At 49.5% G+C, this 17,199-nt stretch overlaps 1 protein-coding gene across 4 annotated transcripts in view; it reads left to right on the forward strand.

The window, feature by feature from the left end:
* Positions 1-3,457: 3,457 nt before the first annotated feature.
* LOC120249171 (phospholipase A and acyltransferase 3-like) overlaps positions 3,458-17,199 on the forward strand; it is a 34,474-nt gene continuing 20,732 nt past the window's right edge. Inside the window, exons 1-3 of one of the 4 annotated variants that reach the window (XM_039257658.1) lie at positions 3,458-3,582; positions 4,026-4,109; positions 10,357-10,431. In XM_039257658.1, the coding sequence (XP_039113589.1) occupies positions 4,095-4,109; positions 10,357-10,431 (90 nt within the window). In that variant the 5' untranslated portion in view covers positions 3,458-3,582; positions 4,026-4,094. The other 3 variants (XM_039257660.1, XM_039257659.1, XM_039257661.1) reach the window with 3 other exon arrangements.

Consider the following 17,199-nt stretch of genomic DNA (forward strand, 5'->3'; position numbering starts at 1 on the left):
CCATATATCAGTTCGCAAAGATGACTTCAACTCTAATTAGCTTAATCGGAGAAAAAGCAATCGTATCTGGATGTCTAGGAGTAAAATCGATACCGGGCACTGAAAGAACGCATGTCAACAGGTCTTTTCTCGCAGGTGTTTGTCGGTAAATCCAAAAGCGGATGGATTTCTTCCATGCTGCAGGGGAGGAAAGTCACAGATGTTTCCAGACTTGCATCATACCACTTAAATGTCTCCAGAGGAAAGAGGCTGTTTTTTTTTTTTTTTTGACCCATTGCCCATTTTAAAGTGTGTGTGTGTAGTGTGTACATACATAGCTCCATCTTGGAGAATGCTTCTGATTGGTCTGGCTTGGGTCATATGTTCCTTCCAGGGTCAGTAGGTATAGCCTGGGGGCTGGGGCCTGATAGCTGGACCTAGGTCACAAATGTCCCCATTCGGGATGGAGTAGTGTGATTTGGTTCCGCCAGAACCACATAGAGTCACCAAGTGAAAGACCTCTGGACAAAATCGAATGTCCATTACAGTCCCCAAACAGGCCATTTAACAGTGGAATGATAAAGCCTGGGACATTTCAGGAATGTTCTTTCACGGGGAAGGTAGTGGGGGTTATGCTGCACACTGATGCAGGGGAAGCTCTTCAGGGCCTCTCAACAGGGATTTGTTCTCTTCAGTAGGACTTTCGAGAGTTTCAGAGATGGAGATTGAGGAGGAAGTTCTACCTTACCTTCCTTTGCTTTCATACAATCCTGATTTTTCTAGTCAGAGCAAGCTGGCAGAACTGGCATATTCACAGAGCCTCACCAGAGTATACTGGATAAATGTTTTAAAGAAAAACTTCCTTCAGGGGCACCTGGCTGGCTAAGGGGTTGCTGGCAGAGCATGCAATTCTTGATCTCAGGGTCTTGAGTTCAAATCCCACATTGGGCGGAGCCTACTTAAAAAACAAACAAACAAAAAAAAACAACCTGTACCCAGTTGACTGACAGCTTCCCCTGAAAAGTGTTCAGGTCTTGAGAGTTAATGTCAAGCAACAGAAACCCTCATGTTCTCACAAAATGTTCCTAATGGATTCTGTTCCATTAAATGTGGCTTGCCTGCCCTCTTTCCCCTCCCCCACCCCCTTTCCTCCTTTCTTCTGCCCTGGCCTTCTTGCTGCTCTTACCCCAGCTGCTTGGGGTCCCCACAAGGCGTCATGCCATTCAGCACAAGCCTGAACCATTTTCTCCTACTCTCTCACAAATGGCAAAACAGTGGATTCTCCTGGAGTAGCCAAACCCCACCTTAGAAGGCAGAGAATGGGGGTGGGGGTGGGGCGCCTGGGCTCAGTCGGTTAAGTGTCTGACTTTGGCTCAGGTCATGATCTCACAGTTTGTGGGTTCGAGCCCTGCGTCGGGCTCTGTGCTGACAGCTCAGCCTGGGGCCTGTTTCAGATTCTGTGTGTCTCTCTCTCTGACCCTCCCCTGCTCACGCTGTCTCTCTCTCTCTCAGAAATAAATAAAAAACATTAAAAAAAATTTTTTTTTAAAAGGCAGAGAATGGGGACATTGCAAATAATTAATTAGTTAATACTCCTCTTCCCTGGTCAGAGGAAGAACAGGGCTCAGCGGCTGCAGTTGCAGAAAAGACCAGGGGCTTTGGTGTTGATCCTGGCGTGGCTTCCTACCCATACAGGGACGATGGACTTGGGATGGGGCTTAAGGAGAGACTTGCTGGTGATGGTACCGACATCATTTGGTAGCTTCTCAGCCTGTGGTCTGTCTTACAGAGCTCTTCTTTTTAAAAGTAAAAAAAAAAAATGTGTATTTTGAGAGAGAGGGGAAGAGAGAGAGAATCCCAAGCAGGCTCTGCACTGCCAGCGCAGAGCCCAATGTGGGCCTCGAACTCAAACTGAGATCATGACCTGAGCCAAAACCCAAGAGTCGGAGGCTCAACTCACTGAGCCACCCAGGCGTCCCTGGAGCTCCTCTTTTGAGAGCTTGTGGAAGGTAAAAATCACTTTGACATCCTCAGCCAGTCTCTCCACCCCCCCCCCCCCCCCCCCCCCCCCCAGCCCTGTATGCTTTATGCTTTGTTTTTCCTGGCACAGCACAGTGATGGGGAGGAGGGAAGGAAAGTGCCATCAGGGTAATCCTGAGTTAGGAGAAGCAGAAATCAGTCTGGTGGGCTCAAAACTGAACCTTTCCACCTTGGGGTTGGCCTGCTTTACAGACAAGTCACCTGCTTCATCTTCACTACAATTAAATGCCCATAAAGCTCTGGTATGATTTGTGTCACCTCTGACTGTCCTGTTGGGAAGCTAGTGAATGACATGTGATGTTGATGAGCATGTTAGCGGCCAACGTGCCCCAATGAGGTTACACCACGTGCCATTCAACAGGCTCAGCACTTTACAAGCATTATTTCTTTTGTTGCTCTCCCTTTGGGGAATGTATTTTTATATAGTATCTTACATGTTGTCCAATATCATCATCACTCCGTGTAAGAGATGAATACACTGAGGCTCAGAGAGGGAAGGGCATCTTGGACCCTCTAGCAAGTGACAGCCCAGGCATCTTGACTGCAAGGCTCAGGGACGGGTGGGCAGTGACCAGAAGAGACGTGAACAGGAGTTGGTGCTACTTTTAGGGAGTCACAGCCCAGTCAGAACTCAGTGCCAGGAAAGGCCAGTGTTAGGTCATTCATTCATTCATTCCTCGGATGCCTGCTGTGTGCCATCTTTGGGGGCTAGCTGAGGGCTTAAGACCCAAAAGTTAAAAGTGCTTGCTTGCTTTTTCTTTCTTTCTTTCTTTCTTTCTTTCTTTCTTTCTTTCTTTCTTTCTTTCTTTCTTTCTTTCTTTCTTTCTTTCTTTCTTTCTTTCTTTCTTTTCTTTTTCTTTTTTTATTTAAAATATTGTTTGAATGTTTATTTTTTAGAGAGAGACAGAGTGCAAGTTGGGGAGGGGCAGAGAGAGAGGGAGACACAGAATCCGAAGCAGGCTCCAGGCTCGGAGCTGTCAGCACAGAGCCCCATACGGTGCTCAAACCCACCAACCTGGAGATCATGACCCGAGCTGAGGTCAGAAGCCTCACCGACTGAGTCACCCAGACGCCCCCAAAGTGCTTTCTTTCTGCTAGACCTTTGCCTTCAAATGACTTTCAAATTTAATATAGTTTTAATCTGCGAGCCCTCTTGAATGGAGGAAGTACGTGAACTGATTACACTCCAGTGTGCTGTGTATACAGATGGAGGATAATACAAGACGGCCTCAAATCCTGGGCAGCCGGAAGCATGCGTCGGGGGGAAGGGGTGAGGATGCCGTGGCGCTGGAACTGTGGCGCTGGAACTGAGTTTCAGGACGCCTCTGGGTGGAGGAGGGCGTGGAGAGAGGCGGTGTCGGGAGTGGGAGGCACCCTGGCCTGTCGGCCCCAGGGCCCCCCCCCGGGGGCCGGAGCCGGCCATCCGTGTCGCCGGGCAGGGAGCTCTACCGGCTCTCATTAGTCAGCCGCGCGGGGAGGAGCTGGGTGACCTTACGCTGGCCCGGCCTCTGCGGCCATTAAAGCCCATCCCTTGGTGGCTGGCGCTGCCTTCCAGTCGGTGAGGTGGGTGGAGAGGTCCTGTCCGGACTTAAGGAAAGGCGAGATGCTCGGGGTGGCCCTCCGGGTCCCAGACCGCTGCGTGCGCGGCGGCGAAGTTGAGCGAGGCGGGAGGAAGGAAGTTAGGGAGCAGCCCGCCAGCAGAGGCGCCCCCTGGCACCTGCGCCACCCTGGGCGGGCGACACATCGCGCTCCCAGGGCCGCGCCGCCGCCTCTCTGGTGGCGGGGGTGAGCCTCCCCTGACCTTTCGAGGGGGGTTCGTCCAGTTCGCGGCCAAGTTCAGGGGCAGGGAGGGAGTCGGCGAGGGACTGGAAAGGAGCGAGGTGGCGGCCCCCCGGAGGGGCAGAGGAGAACTGCGCACGACCCTTTTGCCAGAAGCCCCCGTACCCTGGGGTCCTGGGAAGGCTGTTCCCCATTACTGACATAACGAATCCCTGCTTCCCCCCAAGCCTCAGGCCTTTGCGCAGCAGATAAACCGAACTCCAGCCTGAAATTGAAGGTCCACAGCACGAAAAAAGATGCGAGCCTCCAAAGTAAGTGTGGGGCGGCGTGGGCTGGGGTGGGGGGTGTGTTTCAGGGGGCACTCATGGGCCGGAAGCCGGAGTTCTGACTTTTGGGAAGGATCCTGGAGGACGTGGGCCCACCCCTCCAGGGGCCGCCGCCGGGCATCGGGTGTCAGATGGGGGTAAGCCAGCGCCTGGTGGAGAAGTCTCCGTGTTTGCTCCCCTGGCACAGACACCTGTCCCGAGGCAGCAGGGGGCGACTTTCTCCCCAAAGGTCCTGTGCTGCCTTCCAGAGTCAGACCAGAATATGTGGGCTTGGGTCTGACCTTCTCTCCGGGACTTATCTGGTCTCAGCTGACTCACCGCATGACTAGCCGGGCCAGCGGTTTCCAGGCTTTCACTTTTCCTTTTTCTAATCTGATGTGGTTCAGAAATCATAAAGGGGCTTAGCAAATGCTTCAGTTCACCAGCTTTTGAAGTAGACCCACCTGGGGCTGTGTTCTCACCGAGCTCTTGGCGGTGAATTTGTGTGCCAACTGCTGTTCTTTCTGAGCACTTCCTGTTTCGAATCTACTCTGTTCCCTAAAGTGAAGATTATATGCCTTAATACAAGGCTGTGCTCAGAGTAGTGTTTCACATACAGATTTAGTGCTCGACCGAAATACACTATTATTATTATCTCAGTCCACAAAAAGGTGACCGACGTCAGTATGTACCTGGCATATCTGAGTGATCATTTAGTTAATTAATTAATTGATTTTTTTTCGGAGAAACACTGTTTTCTTTTAAAGCATTTTTTAAAATGTTTTATTTATTTCCGAGAGAGAGAGAGAGAGACAGCGTGAGCAGGAGAGGGTCAGAGAGAGAGGGAGTCACAGACTGAAACAGGCTCCAGGCTCTGAGCTGGCAGTCAACACAGAGCCTGTAGCGGGGCTCGAACCCACAAACCATGAGATCATGACCTGAGCCGAAGTTGGACGCCGAACTGACTGAGCCACCCAGGCGCCCCTGAAAAGCACTTTATATTAATTTTAATGTTAAAAGCTTCTCTCACATGAAACCACGGATTCACAAATAGGAAAAGTCTTACACGTGAGAACAAGTCTGTCAGAGATTCATAAAAAGCACATTTCAGAATAAATTCCAGAAATTGTGATACTGCTTCTTAAAAAAAAAATCAATCTGCTGGCTTTTAAATATCTCCACATGTGGAACATTTTCACTACAACGTCATCACCAGAAAATTCATCATACGTTTTTATCTTATTTGGCAAAATTCTCCCAAGTTTTCCTTCTTCTGGAAAAATCCGAGAACCTGGTTGAATGATAGTGAACACTGACATTTATTTAATCCAATTGCTTTAGAATAAATCTAGCTCTTGATGAAAATGTGCCATTTCTCTTTTAGTTTCTTCTGCTGCTGTGAGAATCAATTCTTTTGTCTTCTGTTTAAACACAGGAAAATGTAGGACCTTGACAGTTGGTACACAAACTGTGTGGAAAGCAAGCTCAGAATTGCCCTTGAGCCATTGGAGCTTGGACAGTGATTGAGTCTGTGTGTCCGCAGACTATCTAACTGGGTGTTCTCTGGTTGAATTTCCATGTAAAAGGCAAAGTTTTTTATTTTATTTTTTATTAAAAATTTTTTAAAATGTTTGCTTCTTTTGAAAGACAGCGCAAGAAGGGGAGGGGCAGAGAGAGAGAGGGAGACACAGAATCAGAAACAGGCTCTAGGCTCTGAGCTGTCAGTGCAGATCCCAACTCGGGGCTCAAACCCATGAACTGTGACATCATGACCTAAGCTGAAGTCGGACGTTTAACCGACTGAGCCACCGAGCCACCCCAAAGGCAAAAGTTTTTAAAGGAAAGGAAATAATAACGTGGTGATCTGAGGCTCATACATATGATTAAATCTTGGTAGTAACCACAGCAAGCGGAACTTAGACAATGAAATAGCTTTGGGGGGGAGTAGTATTTTATCACTAATATTGTTTAAAATCGTTGGTGCCTGATGATAATAAACAGCCGATTGACTTTTGGCATGTTCTTCTTGTTTCAAAATTTTTCTACGGACAACTTCTCCCTGTTAGTCTGCACGCAAGTGATGAAATTTAAAGTGGGATTTGTGAGCAAGAGGCTGTGAAAGGAATTTTGGGATGTTTTTGGTGCAAAAAGGTAATTTTAGCACGGGGACAGGAAAGAACTGCACTGGGATTGTGAGGAGCGACTGATTCTTTTTTTTTTTTTAATTTTCTTTTTTAATGTTTTATTTATTTCTAGGAGAGAGAGAGAGACAGCGCGAGCAGGGGAGGGTCAGAGAGAGACGGAGTCACAGACTGAAACAGGCTCCAGGCTCTGAGCTGGCAGTCAGCCCAGAGCCCGACGTGGGGCTCGAACCCACGAACCGTGAGATCATGACCTAAGCGAAAGTCAGCCGCTTAACCGACTAAGCCACCCAGGCGCCCCCCCCCCCCCCACCAGGAGCAACTGATTCTATACTTTTAAGTTTGTGGAGGGAGGGAGCGGGATCAAGATAAAGTAAGTTTCTAAGGAATTTCAAAGCAAGGCTTTCAGGACCTTGAGGGGCTAGCTGCTGTTAAGATAAGGTTGCTTTTAGTCTTTTTTTTTTTTTTTTAATGTTTATTTATTTATTTTGAGAGAGAGCGAGAGCAAGCAGGGGAGGGGCAGAGAGAAAGGGAGAGAAAATCCCGAGCAGGCTCTGCGCTGTCAGCATGGAGCCCAGTTGACCATGACCTGAGCCGAAATCAAGAGTCAGATGCTTAACCGACTGAGCCACCCAGGCGCCCCTACTTTTAGTCTTTAATAAAATGTAAACATAAGGCACTAAGGCAGCCGTGAGTTCCTTGAGGAAGGTCCCCTCTGCATGTTTTGGGTGTCTATCAGGGTGAGCTGCAAGCTGTAAGGAAATGCAATTGACACTACAGTTTTCTTGCCTTTGTTTTTCCTTCATCACAGGGAATACAGCCCCTACCTCCCTGCTGTTAGTGCCATTGCCTCTCAGGGCTTGACAGATGTCATCTGTTGTTAGAGCAGCTGTCCGGACCTCCCTGGAATAGAGGGGCTGCGTGTCTACTGTCTGGGCTGGCCTGTGACGCCTCCTGGTCAGCCCTGACCTGTCCGTTTGCCAAATCTAGAACGAGTGGGCCAGGAGCCTTTCTCCAGCCATGGCGCCCTTCAGTCTCTGGTGGCTGGCTGGAGAAGTGAAGATCCAAAGTGAAACCGGGGCTTTGTACTCTGGATCCCAAACCGGCCCGTGGGCTCTTGAAACCATAGAAATTCGGAAGAGGCTGAGAGTTCCAGGAAACGCTTTATTGGGGGCTTACGCTCCATCACAAGGGAGGCAACACAAACGAAAGAATCTGCAGGCTGACTGCAGGGTGCATTTTTCAAAGAAACTTAGGTGGGGGGGCGCCTGGGTGGTTGAACTTGCTGCTCTTGACTTCAGCTCAGGTCATGAGTTCGAGCCACAGGTGGGGCCCCACTCTGACAGTGTAGAGCCTCCTTGGGATTCTCTCCCTCTCCTTCCCTCTCTGCTCCTCTCCTGCGCGCGCTCTCTCTCAAAATAAATAAACTTAAAGGAAAAAAAGAAAAGAAACTTAGGTGGGAAAAGGGGGCCGGGGAAGCATGTGTGTGCGCAGGGGGATTTATTAGCACCGGAGCACTTACAGGTCATACTTCTTTGTGTGTGGTAGGTCTAATTAGCATGTCAAATCACCGCCCCCTGGCGTGATTTTGAGTATTCTAATGAGAGGAAAAGTCTGCGCAAGTTCAGCCCTGGGGTCCCTCTTGCACATTGTTTTGGTCTGGTCTAAGCCAGTCTTTGCAGTAAACATCCTCCATTCAAGTGTGCATCCTCCCTCTGAATTCCTGCAAGATATGCTATTCCAGAGGCCAGAGCTGTAGCTTTTTTTTTTTTTTTTTCCTCCTTATGGAGCCAGCCCAGGAATATTGGATTTCACGGTCAGGGTTGACGGGATCTGAGTCCTGTCCCTGCTCTGTCTCCCTATGAGGAAATTGATGGGCTTAACCTCGGATCTCTTGATTCTAGACTCCCTTCTTGACAACTGTTATGACCCTGGAAGTTTGCCTGCCGTTCTGACAGGTCTCTGTCGTGCTTGTTAAGGGGCTAAGGGAAGGGAAGAGAAGAGGACCCTTTTCAAGTAGCAGTGGGGCCCTAGGCCCTGCACGGATTCACCCGCACTCAGGAGGGGCTGCGGCTGGGAGGGGCTTAAGGAGGAAGCAGCGCATTCACCGAGGCCACAACCCTCTGCAGGAACATTGTATGTGCCAGGCTGGCCGCTGGGTCTAGCTGGCGGGCTGGGCATCGGAGCCTCATCACTCCTTCGCATGGGCTCGGCTTAACAATTCTAGTCCTCCGATAAGCAGGGCTGCGGCCTGCGAAAGCAGCGGCTACACTGTAGGATAGGGTGTCGGGGCAGGCACGGAGGTGGACATGCTGAGCCCATCTTGAGGGGTGAATAGGGCCGTGCCAGTGAATGATCAAGTGTACGGCAGGCCCAGAGAGCATGGAGGTAGAGGCCCAGCTCGCATGGGGCGTTGTTATCGGAAGTCAGTACCTTCCTGTGAACTACTTGGTACAGCGGGGAGAATTTGGCCCTTGGAGTCCTGGCAGTGTTTCCTGGGGGGCTCTGAGACCCTGGGCACGTGACTTCCCATCTCTGAGCCATGTCCTGATCTGAGTTAGGAGGCAGTCCCGATTCACGTGGAGTGAGGCTGGACTCGGTCACAGCGCGGGCCTCCAGGCCGGGAGGTCAGGAGCGTGGGAGGGCAGAGAAGTTTTGCCTCCTTCTTCTCAGATACCTTTGGGCCGCTGGGGCAGGACCTGGTGTCCTTTGGAGCTGCCATTAGTCCTTTCACGACAGCCTGCGAGGGAGGAAGTGATGCGTCAGCCCCACCTCCACCTTCTCTGCGGGCCCGAGGCCGGGGAGTGTGGACAGTCAGGCCTCCGGTCTTGTTCTCTGCGCCCCCCAGCCCAGGGCACAGGGTCTCAACCCTCTCACAGGGACACGCGCTTTTACAGCTTTTGCCCCCATGATCTCCACAACTCTGCTGGATAGGCCCCTGTGGCCCCACTGAACCAGAGAAGCTCAGAGACGTTGAGTGATTCCTGAAGCTCACACAGCAGCAGAGCAGGGAAGGGCAGAGTCATGGGCGGACTTGGGTTTGGGCTTCTGAAAACGCAGCCCCTGTCGGACAGGGTTGATGCCCAGCCCCTCACGGGTTTCTTCTCTTCCTAAAACCTTGGTATTAAACTCCCAACTCTTTGCTGGGAAGTCCCTTCCCGGGAACCCACGCTGGAATTCAGTCATCCTTGTTATTACTAGCTTCTAGGAATTTCCCTCAGAGCATCAGAAATGCGGGGGCTGAGGTTGGGGTTGCCACACTCACCGAAGCACGTGGGTTGGGAACAAGGATGGTCTGTGCTTGGGCAGTGTTTCACAACCTCCACAGCCTCTGCAGCTGGTCCTGGAGCTGAGAACTTTCCAAGTCAGGACCCGCCCCCCCCCCCCCCCCCAACACACACAGAAGCCTTCCTATGTGCCAGGCAGTATTTGCTGTATGTTCTGTAGGGATTAAGCTACTTGATCCTCAGGACAACCCCATGAATCAAGTGCTCCACGTATGCCCGTCTTAACAGTGGGGGAAACTGAGGCTGGGAGAAGTTGGGTAACTCGTTCAGGGCTATCCAGTTAGTAAGTATCAGAGCCCAAATCCGAACCCAGGCTGTCTGGCTTCTGAGCCCCCAAGGCTGTATAGTCAGTCTGCTTTTTCTGAAAATGAAATCCGTCTTGATTGAACCGTCCTCAGGAGTCATGCTCAGTAGCCTACTTTCTGTAGTTTTTGTTCATCTGAAATATTTCATTAAAAAAAAAACCCAAAATGGCAGGAGCACCTGGGTGGCTCAGTCGGTTTAAAGCATCTGACTCTTGGTTTTGGCTCAGGTCCTGATCTCACAGTTTCGTGAGTTCGAGCCCCGCGTCGGGCTCCGCGCTGACAATGCAGAGCCTGCTTGGGATTTTCTCTCTTCCTCCCTCTCTCCGCTCCTCCCCAACTCGCACTGTCTTTGTCTCTCACAAAAACAAACAAATAAACTTAAAAATACAAAATGGCAAAGCTCTTGCCATGGGGCTACAGGGGCTGGATGTTTGTGGAATGGAGCGCTTCAGTAGCAACCTTGAAGAAAAGCATTCTTTTTGTCTTGTTTCACCTGTTGGGTTGAAAATTCTTCTGGAAGTATGGTCCCTGTGCTCTCTGGTCCTGTCCGGTGCCCACAGCTGAGGGAGTCACCCTGGAGCAGAGCTGGGGGGTGGTGAGTGTGTATTATAACACAGGGGCTGCAACTGCAGATGGAGTCGTCTGCAGGAGGGCTGGGCCGGCTCTTTTCTCCCTGCGGTTGCAGAAGAGGCTGGACTTCTAGTTCCCCCTTTGCCACTTTCAGGCTGACCCTGGGTATGTGACCTCATCTCCCTTTGCTTCGGTTTCCCCACGTGTCGAATGAGTATGTGCTCATCTCAGCCTGATCTTCAGGTCAGTCACTGCACTCTCCCCTTCAGATGCCCTCTCCTCCGGTTCTCACTCTGGGCTGCGCTGTAGAACCACCTGGAAGCTTTAAAAAAATCGCCCTGTGATCCCTTCACAGCTGTGCTTCTGCTACGGTCCACCCCGCACCCCTGCGTGCCGGTGTTCATCATCCCCTTGAAGGCCACTCCCTCCCCACCACCTTCTGTGGCTGCGGGAGGCTGTGCGGGTTGAGAGTGTGGATTTCGGGTTTGAATTCTGTCCGTCTCACCTTTTAGGACCTCAACACAAATCTCAGGTGCTGCCTTTTCTAGCTTCCTCTGCAGCTCCTCTCCCCTCCTCCCTGACACCCGTTCGGCCAGGCTTTGGCCTCCTACTCCGATAGGAGCTGTGCTCATCAAGGTCACCAGTGACCTTCACCCCGGATCACTCTCCTGACCTCCAGACCAGTGGGTTCAGCTGCCTCCCTAGTCCAAGTGGCTACTTGGTGGTGGTTCAGACCCCCACCCCAAGCCGCTAGCCTGCCCTGTCCAAAGCCCGCTCATTCTGCCTCCCACTTGCTCTGTCCAGAAACCCTGGTTATCATTTTTTTTTCCTTGATGTTTATTTATTTATTTTGAGAGAGAGAAAGTGAGTGCAAGTGGGGGAGGGGCAGAGAGAGGGGGAGAGGGAGAATCTCAAGCAGGCTCCGCGCTGTCAGCGCACAGCCGGACTCGGGACTCGATCTCGTGAACCGTGAGATCATGACCTGAGCCGAAATCCAGAGTCAGACGCTCCACGGACAGAGCCACCCAGGTGTCCCCAAACCCCACTATTATTATTTTTGACTCCACTGTCCTTCACACCCCACCTCATTCCATCAGCAAATTCTGTTGGTCCAACCTTCACAAAAACCCAGGACCGTTGCTTCTCATCCCCACCACCCCGCCTCGCCTGAGCCGTCTACACCTCTCTCCAGCCTTCATTCAAAACCCTCTCCCCCTTCGCCCCTTCCACTCCAGCCACACTGCCCCCCCTCCCCAGCTGTTCTTCAAACACACTCCTACTTGGGGCCTTTGCTTAGGTTGTTACCTCTGTCTGGAAGTGCCTATGTTATACCCAGATCACAGTATCCTCAACGACCAGAAACCACGGGGGAGACCGAGTCACGCATGCAGAGGCAAAGGGCTTTATTACGGGCTCGAGCTCGGACTCACAGACTTTACCAGCGCGGTGGATCCGTGCTGTGAGTCCAGAACAAAGCAAGAGTAGGGTTTTTTTTTTTTTAAATATTTTTATTTATTTCTAGGAGAGAGAGAGAGAGACAGCGTGAACAGGGGAGGGTCAGAGAGAGAGGGAGACACAGACTGTGAAACAGGCTCCAGGCTCTGAGCTGGCAGTCAGCACAGAGCCCGACGCGGGGCTCGAACCCACAAACCGCGAGATCATGACCTAAGCGAAAGTCGGACGCTTAACCGACTAAGCCACCCAGGCGCCCCAAGAGTAGGGGTTTTATAAGGTTTGTGACGGGGGAGGTACAGAAGTTGTGACACGAGAACAGTGATCCAGTCGTAATTATACAGCATTATTGACAGCGGGTTTAACCATACATGTTATCCAGAGTATCTGTTACTTTTGGCAGGATCCAATTACAACATTCAGGGTACCCTTAAATTCAACCAACCATAGAGCGAGCCTAGAGTCTTGTTCGGTGACTAATGGGTTAACTTTTACATTAGGCAGCTGAGATTTATCTATAGTTGCTGGCCTTTCTTGATTGGGCGTTGCCAAGGTAGTGTGGTGGAGTGAAGTGGTGGGCAGTTTCTTCGGCCTTGGGCAGTGTGTAGCTGCCTGATAGTTTCGGGGAAGCTGAAACTTAGGCCTTTTAGTTTAGAGGGGAAACTTAAGGTCTGACATGGAGTTTGTATGGTTTGGACTTGTTTCCTTACACCTGTGGGGCTGCCCTCTGCCTTCCCTGACCCCATCCATCCCCCTCCGGTCTCCAGCCCCTTTAACCGTCCTCAACCTTGTCTTTCTTTTTGTTTCTATTCGGCATTTCCTTTTTTTTTTTTTTTAATGTTTTATTTATTTTTGAGAGAGAGAGACAGCATGAGCAGGGGAAGGTCAGAGAGAGGGAGACACAGAATCTGAAGACAGACTCCAGTCTCTGAACCAGCCATCAGCACAGAGCCTCACGCGGGGCTCAAACCCATGAACCATGAGATCGTGACCTGAGCTGAAGTCGGATGCTTTACCGACTGAGCCACCCAGGTGCCCCATCTATTTGGTATTTCTTCTAATAGTCTAGGTGCTTTACTTATTTACTAAGGTTTAAAAAAAATTCTGTCTCTCTCCCTGGTACTGAACAAAAGCTCATGAAGCCAGGAATCTTTGCTTTGTTCACAGATACGGCCCAGGGGCCTAGGTTGGCGCCTGGCATCTGGCTCTGCGAGCATCTGCTGGGTGAAATGAGCAAATAAATGAGTTCCTCGATGCTCCTGGGCAGAGGTGGGCATCCCCAAGGTGAAGGGGTTCTCGAGGGGGGCCACTTACACCAGTGCCCTAGGGCGGGGGAGAGGATTTGTTAAAAATGCACGGTGGTTCTTCACGCAGGCCAGCAGCCCCCTCTCCTGTCATTTGTGTGCTTTCACAAGTCCAAGAGCCACAGCTGGGGATGAAGGCTGCAGGCTTGGAGTCAGGAACCCAGCGAGTTCTAGAGCAGAGTCAGAGCACATCACGCACAGCGTTACTGCTGTTTGCGCCATCCTGGGCTCCCTCAGCGCTTAACTGCCGCTTCTCTCAGAACACCCGTCATAGAAGTTTAAATTTTTTTTTTTTAATGTTTTATTTATTTTTAGGAGAGAGAGAGAGACAGCGCAAGCAGGGGAGGGTCAGAGAGAGAGGGAGACACAGAATCTGAAGCACGCTCCAGGCTCTGAGCTGGCAGTCAGCACAGAGCCCGACGCGGGGCTCAAACCCACAAACCGCAAGATCATGACCCAAGCGAAAGTCGGACGCTTAACCGACTAAGCCACCCAGGCGCCCCAAATTTTTAAAAAATGTTTATTTATTCTTGAGAGGGGGAGAGGCAGAGAGACAGGGAGACACAGAATCTGAAGCAGGCTCCAGGCTCTGAGCTGGCAGTCAGCACAGAGCCTGACGCGGGGCTCGAACTCATGAACTGTGAGACCATGACCTGAGCCGAAGCTGTACGTTTAACTGACCAAGCCACCCAGGTGCCCCAAAATAAATCTCTACAACATAACATGTAATACCTAGTATATAAATAAGGCAAGAATTAAAGAATCTCTTTATGTATGATTTTTAGGTACTCAATGTTTTGTCATTAGATGTAACTTTGATGGATCTCTTTTGTGGATATTTCATATGATTTGCTTAAGATTTGATCTCTAACTAGAAAGTGGGTCAAAGGGTATGAATATTTTCACTGTTAGGATACAAATTGCCAAATTGCCTTTCAGTAAAGTTGTACTGACTTTTATTTCCATCAACAGTGAATGAGGGCGTGTGTTTACTTGCATCTTTTCTTATATTTAATATTAGTATTTTAGGGGCGCCTGGGTGGCTCAGTCAGTAGAGCATCTAACTTCAGCTCAGGTCATGATCTCGCAGTTCCTGAGTTCGAGCCCTGCCTTGGGTTCTGTGCTGACAGCTCAGAGCCTGGAGCCTGCTTCAGATTCTGTGTCTCCATCTCTCTCTCTTTCACCCCTGCTCACACTCTGTCTCTCTCAAAAATAAATAAACATTAAAAAAATAAAAAATAGTATTTTAATTTCCCCCAAAGCGAGTTTTTAGTTTACATTTGTTTGATTACTAGTGAGATAGTGATACTAGAATATATTTACTTGTATTAATGGTAATATGAATATTTCCTTTTTAAATTATTTATCATGCCCTTTGTCCATTTTTTCCTAGTTTGGTATTTAAATCCTTTTTATTGATTCATAAAAACTCTTTGTATATGAAAGACATTATCTGTTTTTCCTGTCATTATCTTCCAGTTGATCATGGTCTTTTGTGGTATTTTTTTTTAATGTTTTATTTATTTCCAGGAGAGAGAGAGAGACAGTGTGAGCAGGGGAGGGTCAGAGAGAGAGGGAGATACAGACTCTGAAATAGGCTCCAGGCTCTGAGCTGGCAGTCAGCACAGAGCCCGACGCGGGGCTCGAACCCACGAACTGTGAGATCATGACCTAAGCAAAAGTCGGACGCTTAACCGACTAAGCCACCCAGGCGCCCCCACAACTTACCATTCTTGATTTGTCAAAGCCTCTTCTATTTGGCCAGAGTTGGCGTGCTCTCCTCCCACCCTTGGTTTGGCCCATGGTCCCTTGGAGTCTCGCTTTCCTCTACATCACGACTTTTCAGTGTTAGCACCCCGCCCCCCCTTCCCCCCGCCAAAAAGCTATTCCCCCTCCCCTACCTCCATTTCTTGGTTCAGTGATCTTTGAGTCAGAGCAAGAGGGAGAGTGCAGGTGACAACCAGCTTCACTTATCATGGAGGATCATAGGAAGAGGCTTTTTTGGGGCCCATGCCTTCTTCGGGTCCAGCTGGCTAACGCGGGAGGCAGTGGTCACATGGTATGAAATCTGGCTGCCTGAGCAGCTGGGCTTGTGGACAATCATTTTCCCTGAAAAGGGAGTCTGAACATAGCAGGCATGATAGAAACTTAAAAAAACATTCTTTTTAATGTTTATTTATTTTTGAGAGAGAGAGACAGAGCATGAGTGGGGGAGGGGCAGAGAGAGAGGGAGACACAGGATCTGAAACAGGCTCCAGGCTCTGAGCTGTCAGCACAGAGCCCGACGCGGGGCTGGAACTCATGAGCGCGAGATCATGACCTGAGCCGAAGTCGGACGCTTAACTGACTGAGCCACCCAGGCATCCCTAGAAATTTTTAATAATAAGACCTTTAACATTTTTTAAAATTGTAAAAACCTTTTCATCTTTTCCTTTGTGCCTTTTTCTTTGGCTTTTTTATCCCTAGCACGTCTTTATTCTAAGATCTCATACATATCCACCAATATTCGTTTAAAATTTATTTATGGTTTTATGTCTTATATTGAAGTGTTACTGATTTTTAAGCATCATTAACATGGTCATATTTACAGGTTCCAGATGGGAGACATTTCTGGTGACAGATAATATCCACCTTTTCCAATTAAAAACTACAAGCTCATCAGCATGAAGGATTCTTTTTCCCCATCTAAAAATCTTTAAAAGTTTTTATTATAAAAGTAATTCAGGGGCACCTGGGTGACTCAGTTGGTTAAGCATCTGGCTCTTGATTTCAGTTCAGGTCATGCATGATCTCCGGGTTTTTGACATTGAGTCCTGCATCGACCTTGAGATTCTCTCTCTCCCTCTCTCTGCCACCCCCCACCCTGCAACAAAGAACATTTAAAAAATGTTTGAAGTCTCTGAATCCCAACCTCCCACTGTAAATAATATACAACAGTTTGGTCTGTTTTCCCCAGATCATGCATAGTGTGTATGGTACATTTTGCTAATAAATGTATGAAAATATATTTTAAGTAAAAATGGGATAATAATGTTTTCAACATACTTTTTCAATTCATTCCATGTCTGCTCACATAAATCTACCTTGTTTTCTCCAATGGCTGTATGGACCTACGGACATGTGGATATAGGACTATTTATTTAATTGTTCTTATTAACGATTATTTAGGTTGTTTTTCCGATAATTTTGTAGGCCAGAAATTGTTCTCGGCTTGCTGGCTAAGGAAAATGGCTGTTTTGCAGCTCTTTGTCACTCTTGCTTTTGTGGGGAGGATAAAGACTTTTTGTTCCGAAATCCCATGGGTACAGAGCCTCAGCTTTGCCTTTGTTACTGCCCACGTTGTGCGGTGGAGCCCCGGTGCCTGTGTGCACTGGGGGTCCCTGGAGCCCGGCCCTGGAGAGGTAGCTCTCTTCCTTTAAAAAAAAAAAAAGGGTTTTTTAAATGTTTATTTTTGAGAGAGAAAGAGACAGAGCATGAGCGAGGGAGGGGCAGAGAGAGAGGGAGACGCAGAATCTGAAGCAGGCTCCAGGCTCTGAGCTATCAGCCCAGAGCCCGTCTCAGAGCTGGGACTCAAGGACCTTGACATCATGACCTGAGCTGAAGCCTGACACTTAACCGACTGAGCCACCCAGGTGCGCAGAGGGAGTTCTCTTCCTGATGCCCCCTGTTGGCCACTTGTTCCTGGAGGAAGAACCACCTGGCAAACAGATCCCCCGGGAATTGGATCAAGCTGAGGGAAGGAGACATCACTACCGATCTTTTTACATTTTTTTTAAGTTTATTTATTTGTTTTGAGAGACAGAGACAGCACAAGTGGCGGGGGGCAGAGAGAGAAAGAGAGAGGGAGAGAGAGAATCTCAAGCAGGCTCTGCACCAGCAGTTCTGAGCCCGATGTGGGGCTGGAGCCCACAGAGCCATGAGATCATGACTTGAGCGGAAACCAAGAGTTGGACGCTCAATTGACGGAGCCACCCAGCCGGCCCACTACCGATTATTTTATAACGAGTTGGCAAACTTTTTCTGGAAGACAGTGTGAA

The sequence above is a fragment of the Hyaena hyaena genome, unplaced genomic scaffold (assembly GCF_003009895.1).
Source record: "Hyaena hyaena isolate Hyena2069 unplaced genomic scaffold, ASM300989v1 scaffold_632, whole genome shotgun sequence".
In the NCBI taxonomy this organism is placed as follows: Eukaryota; Metazoa; Chordata; class Mammalia; order Carnivora; family Hyaenidae; genus Hyaena; species Hyaena hyaena.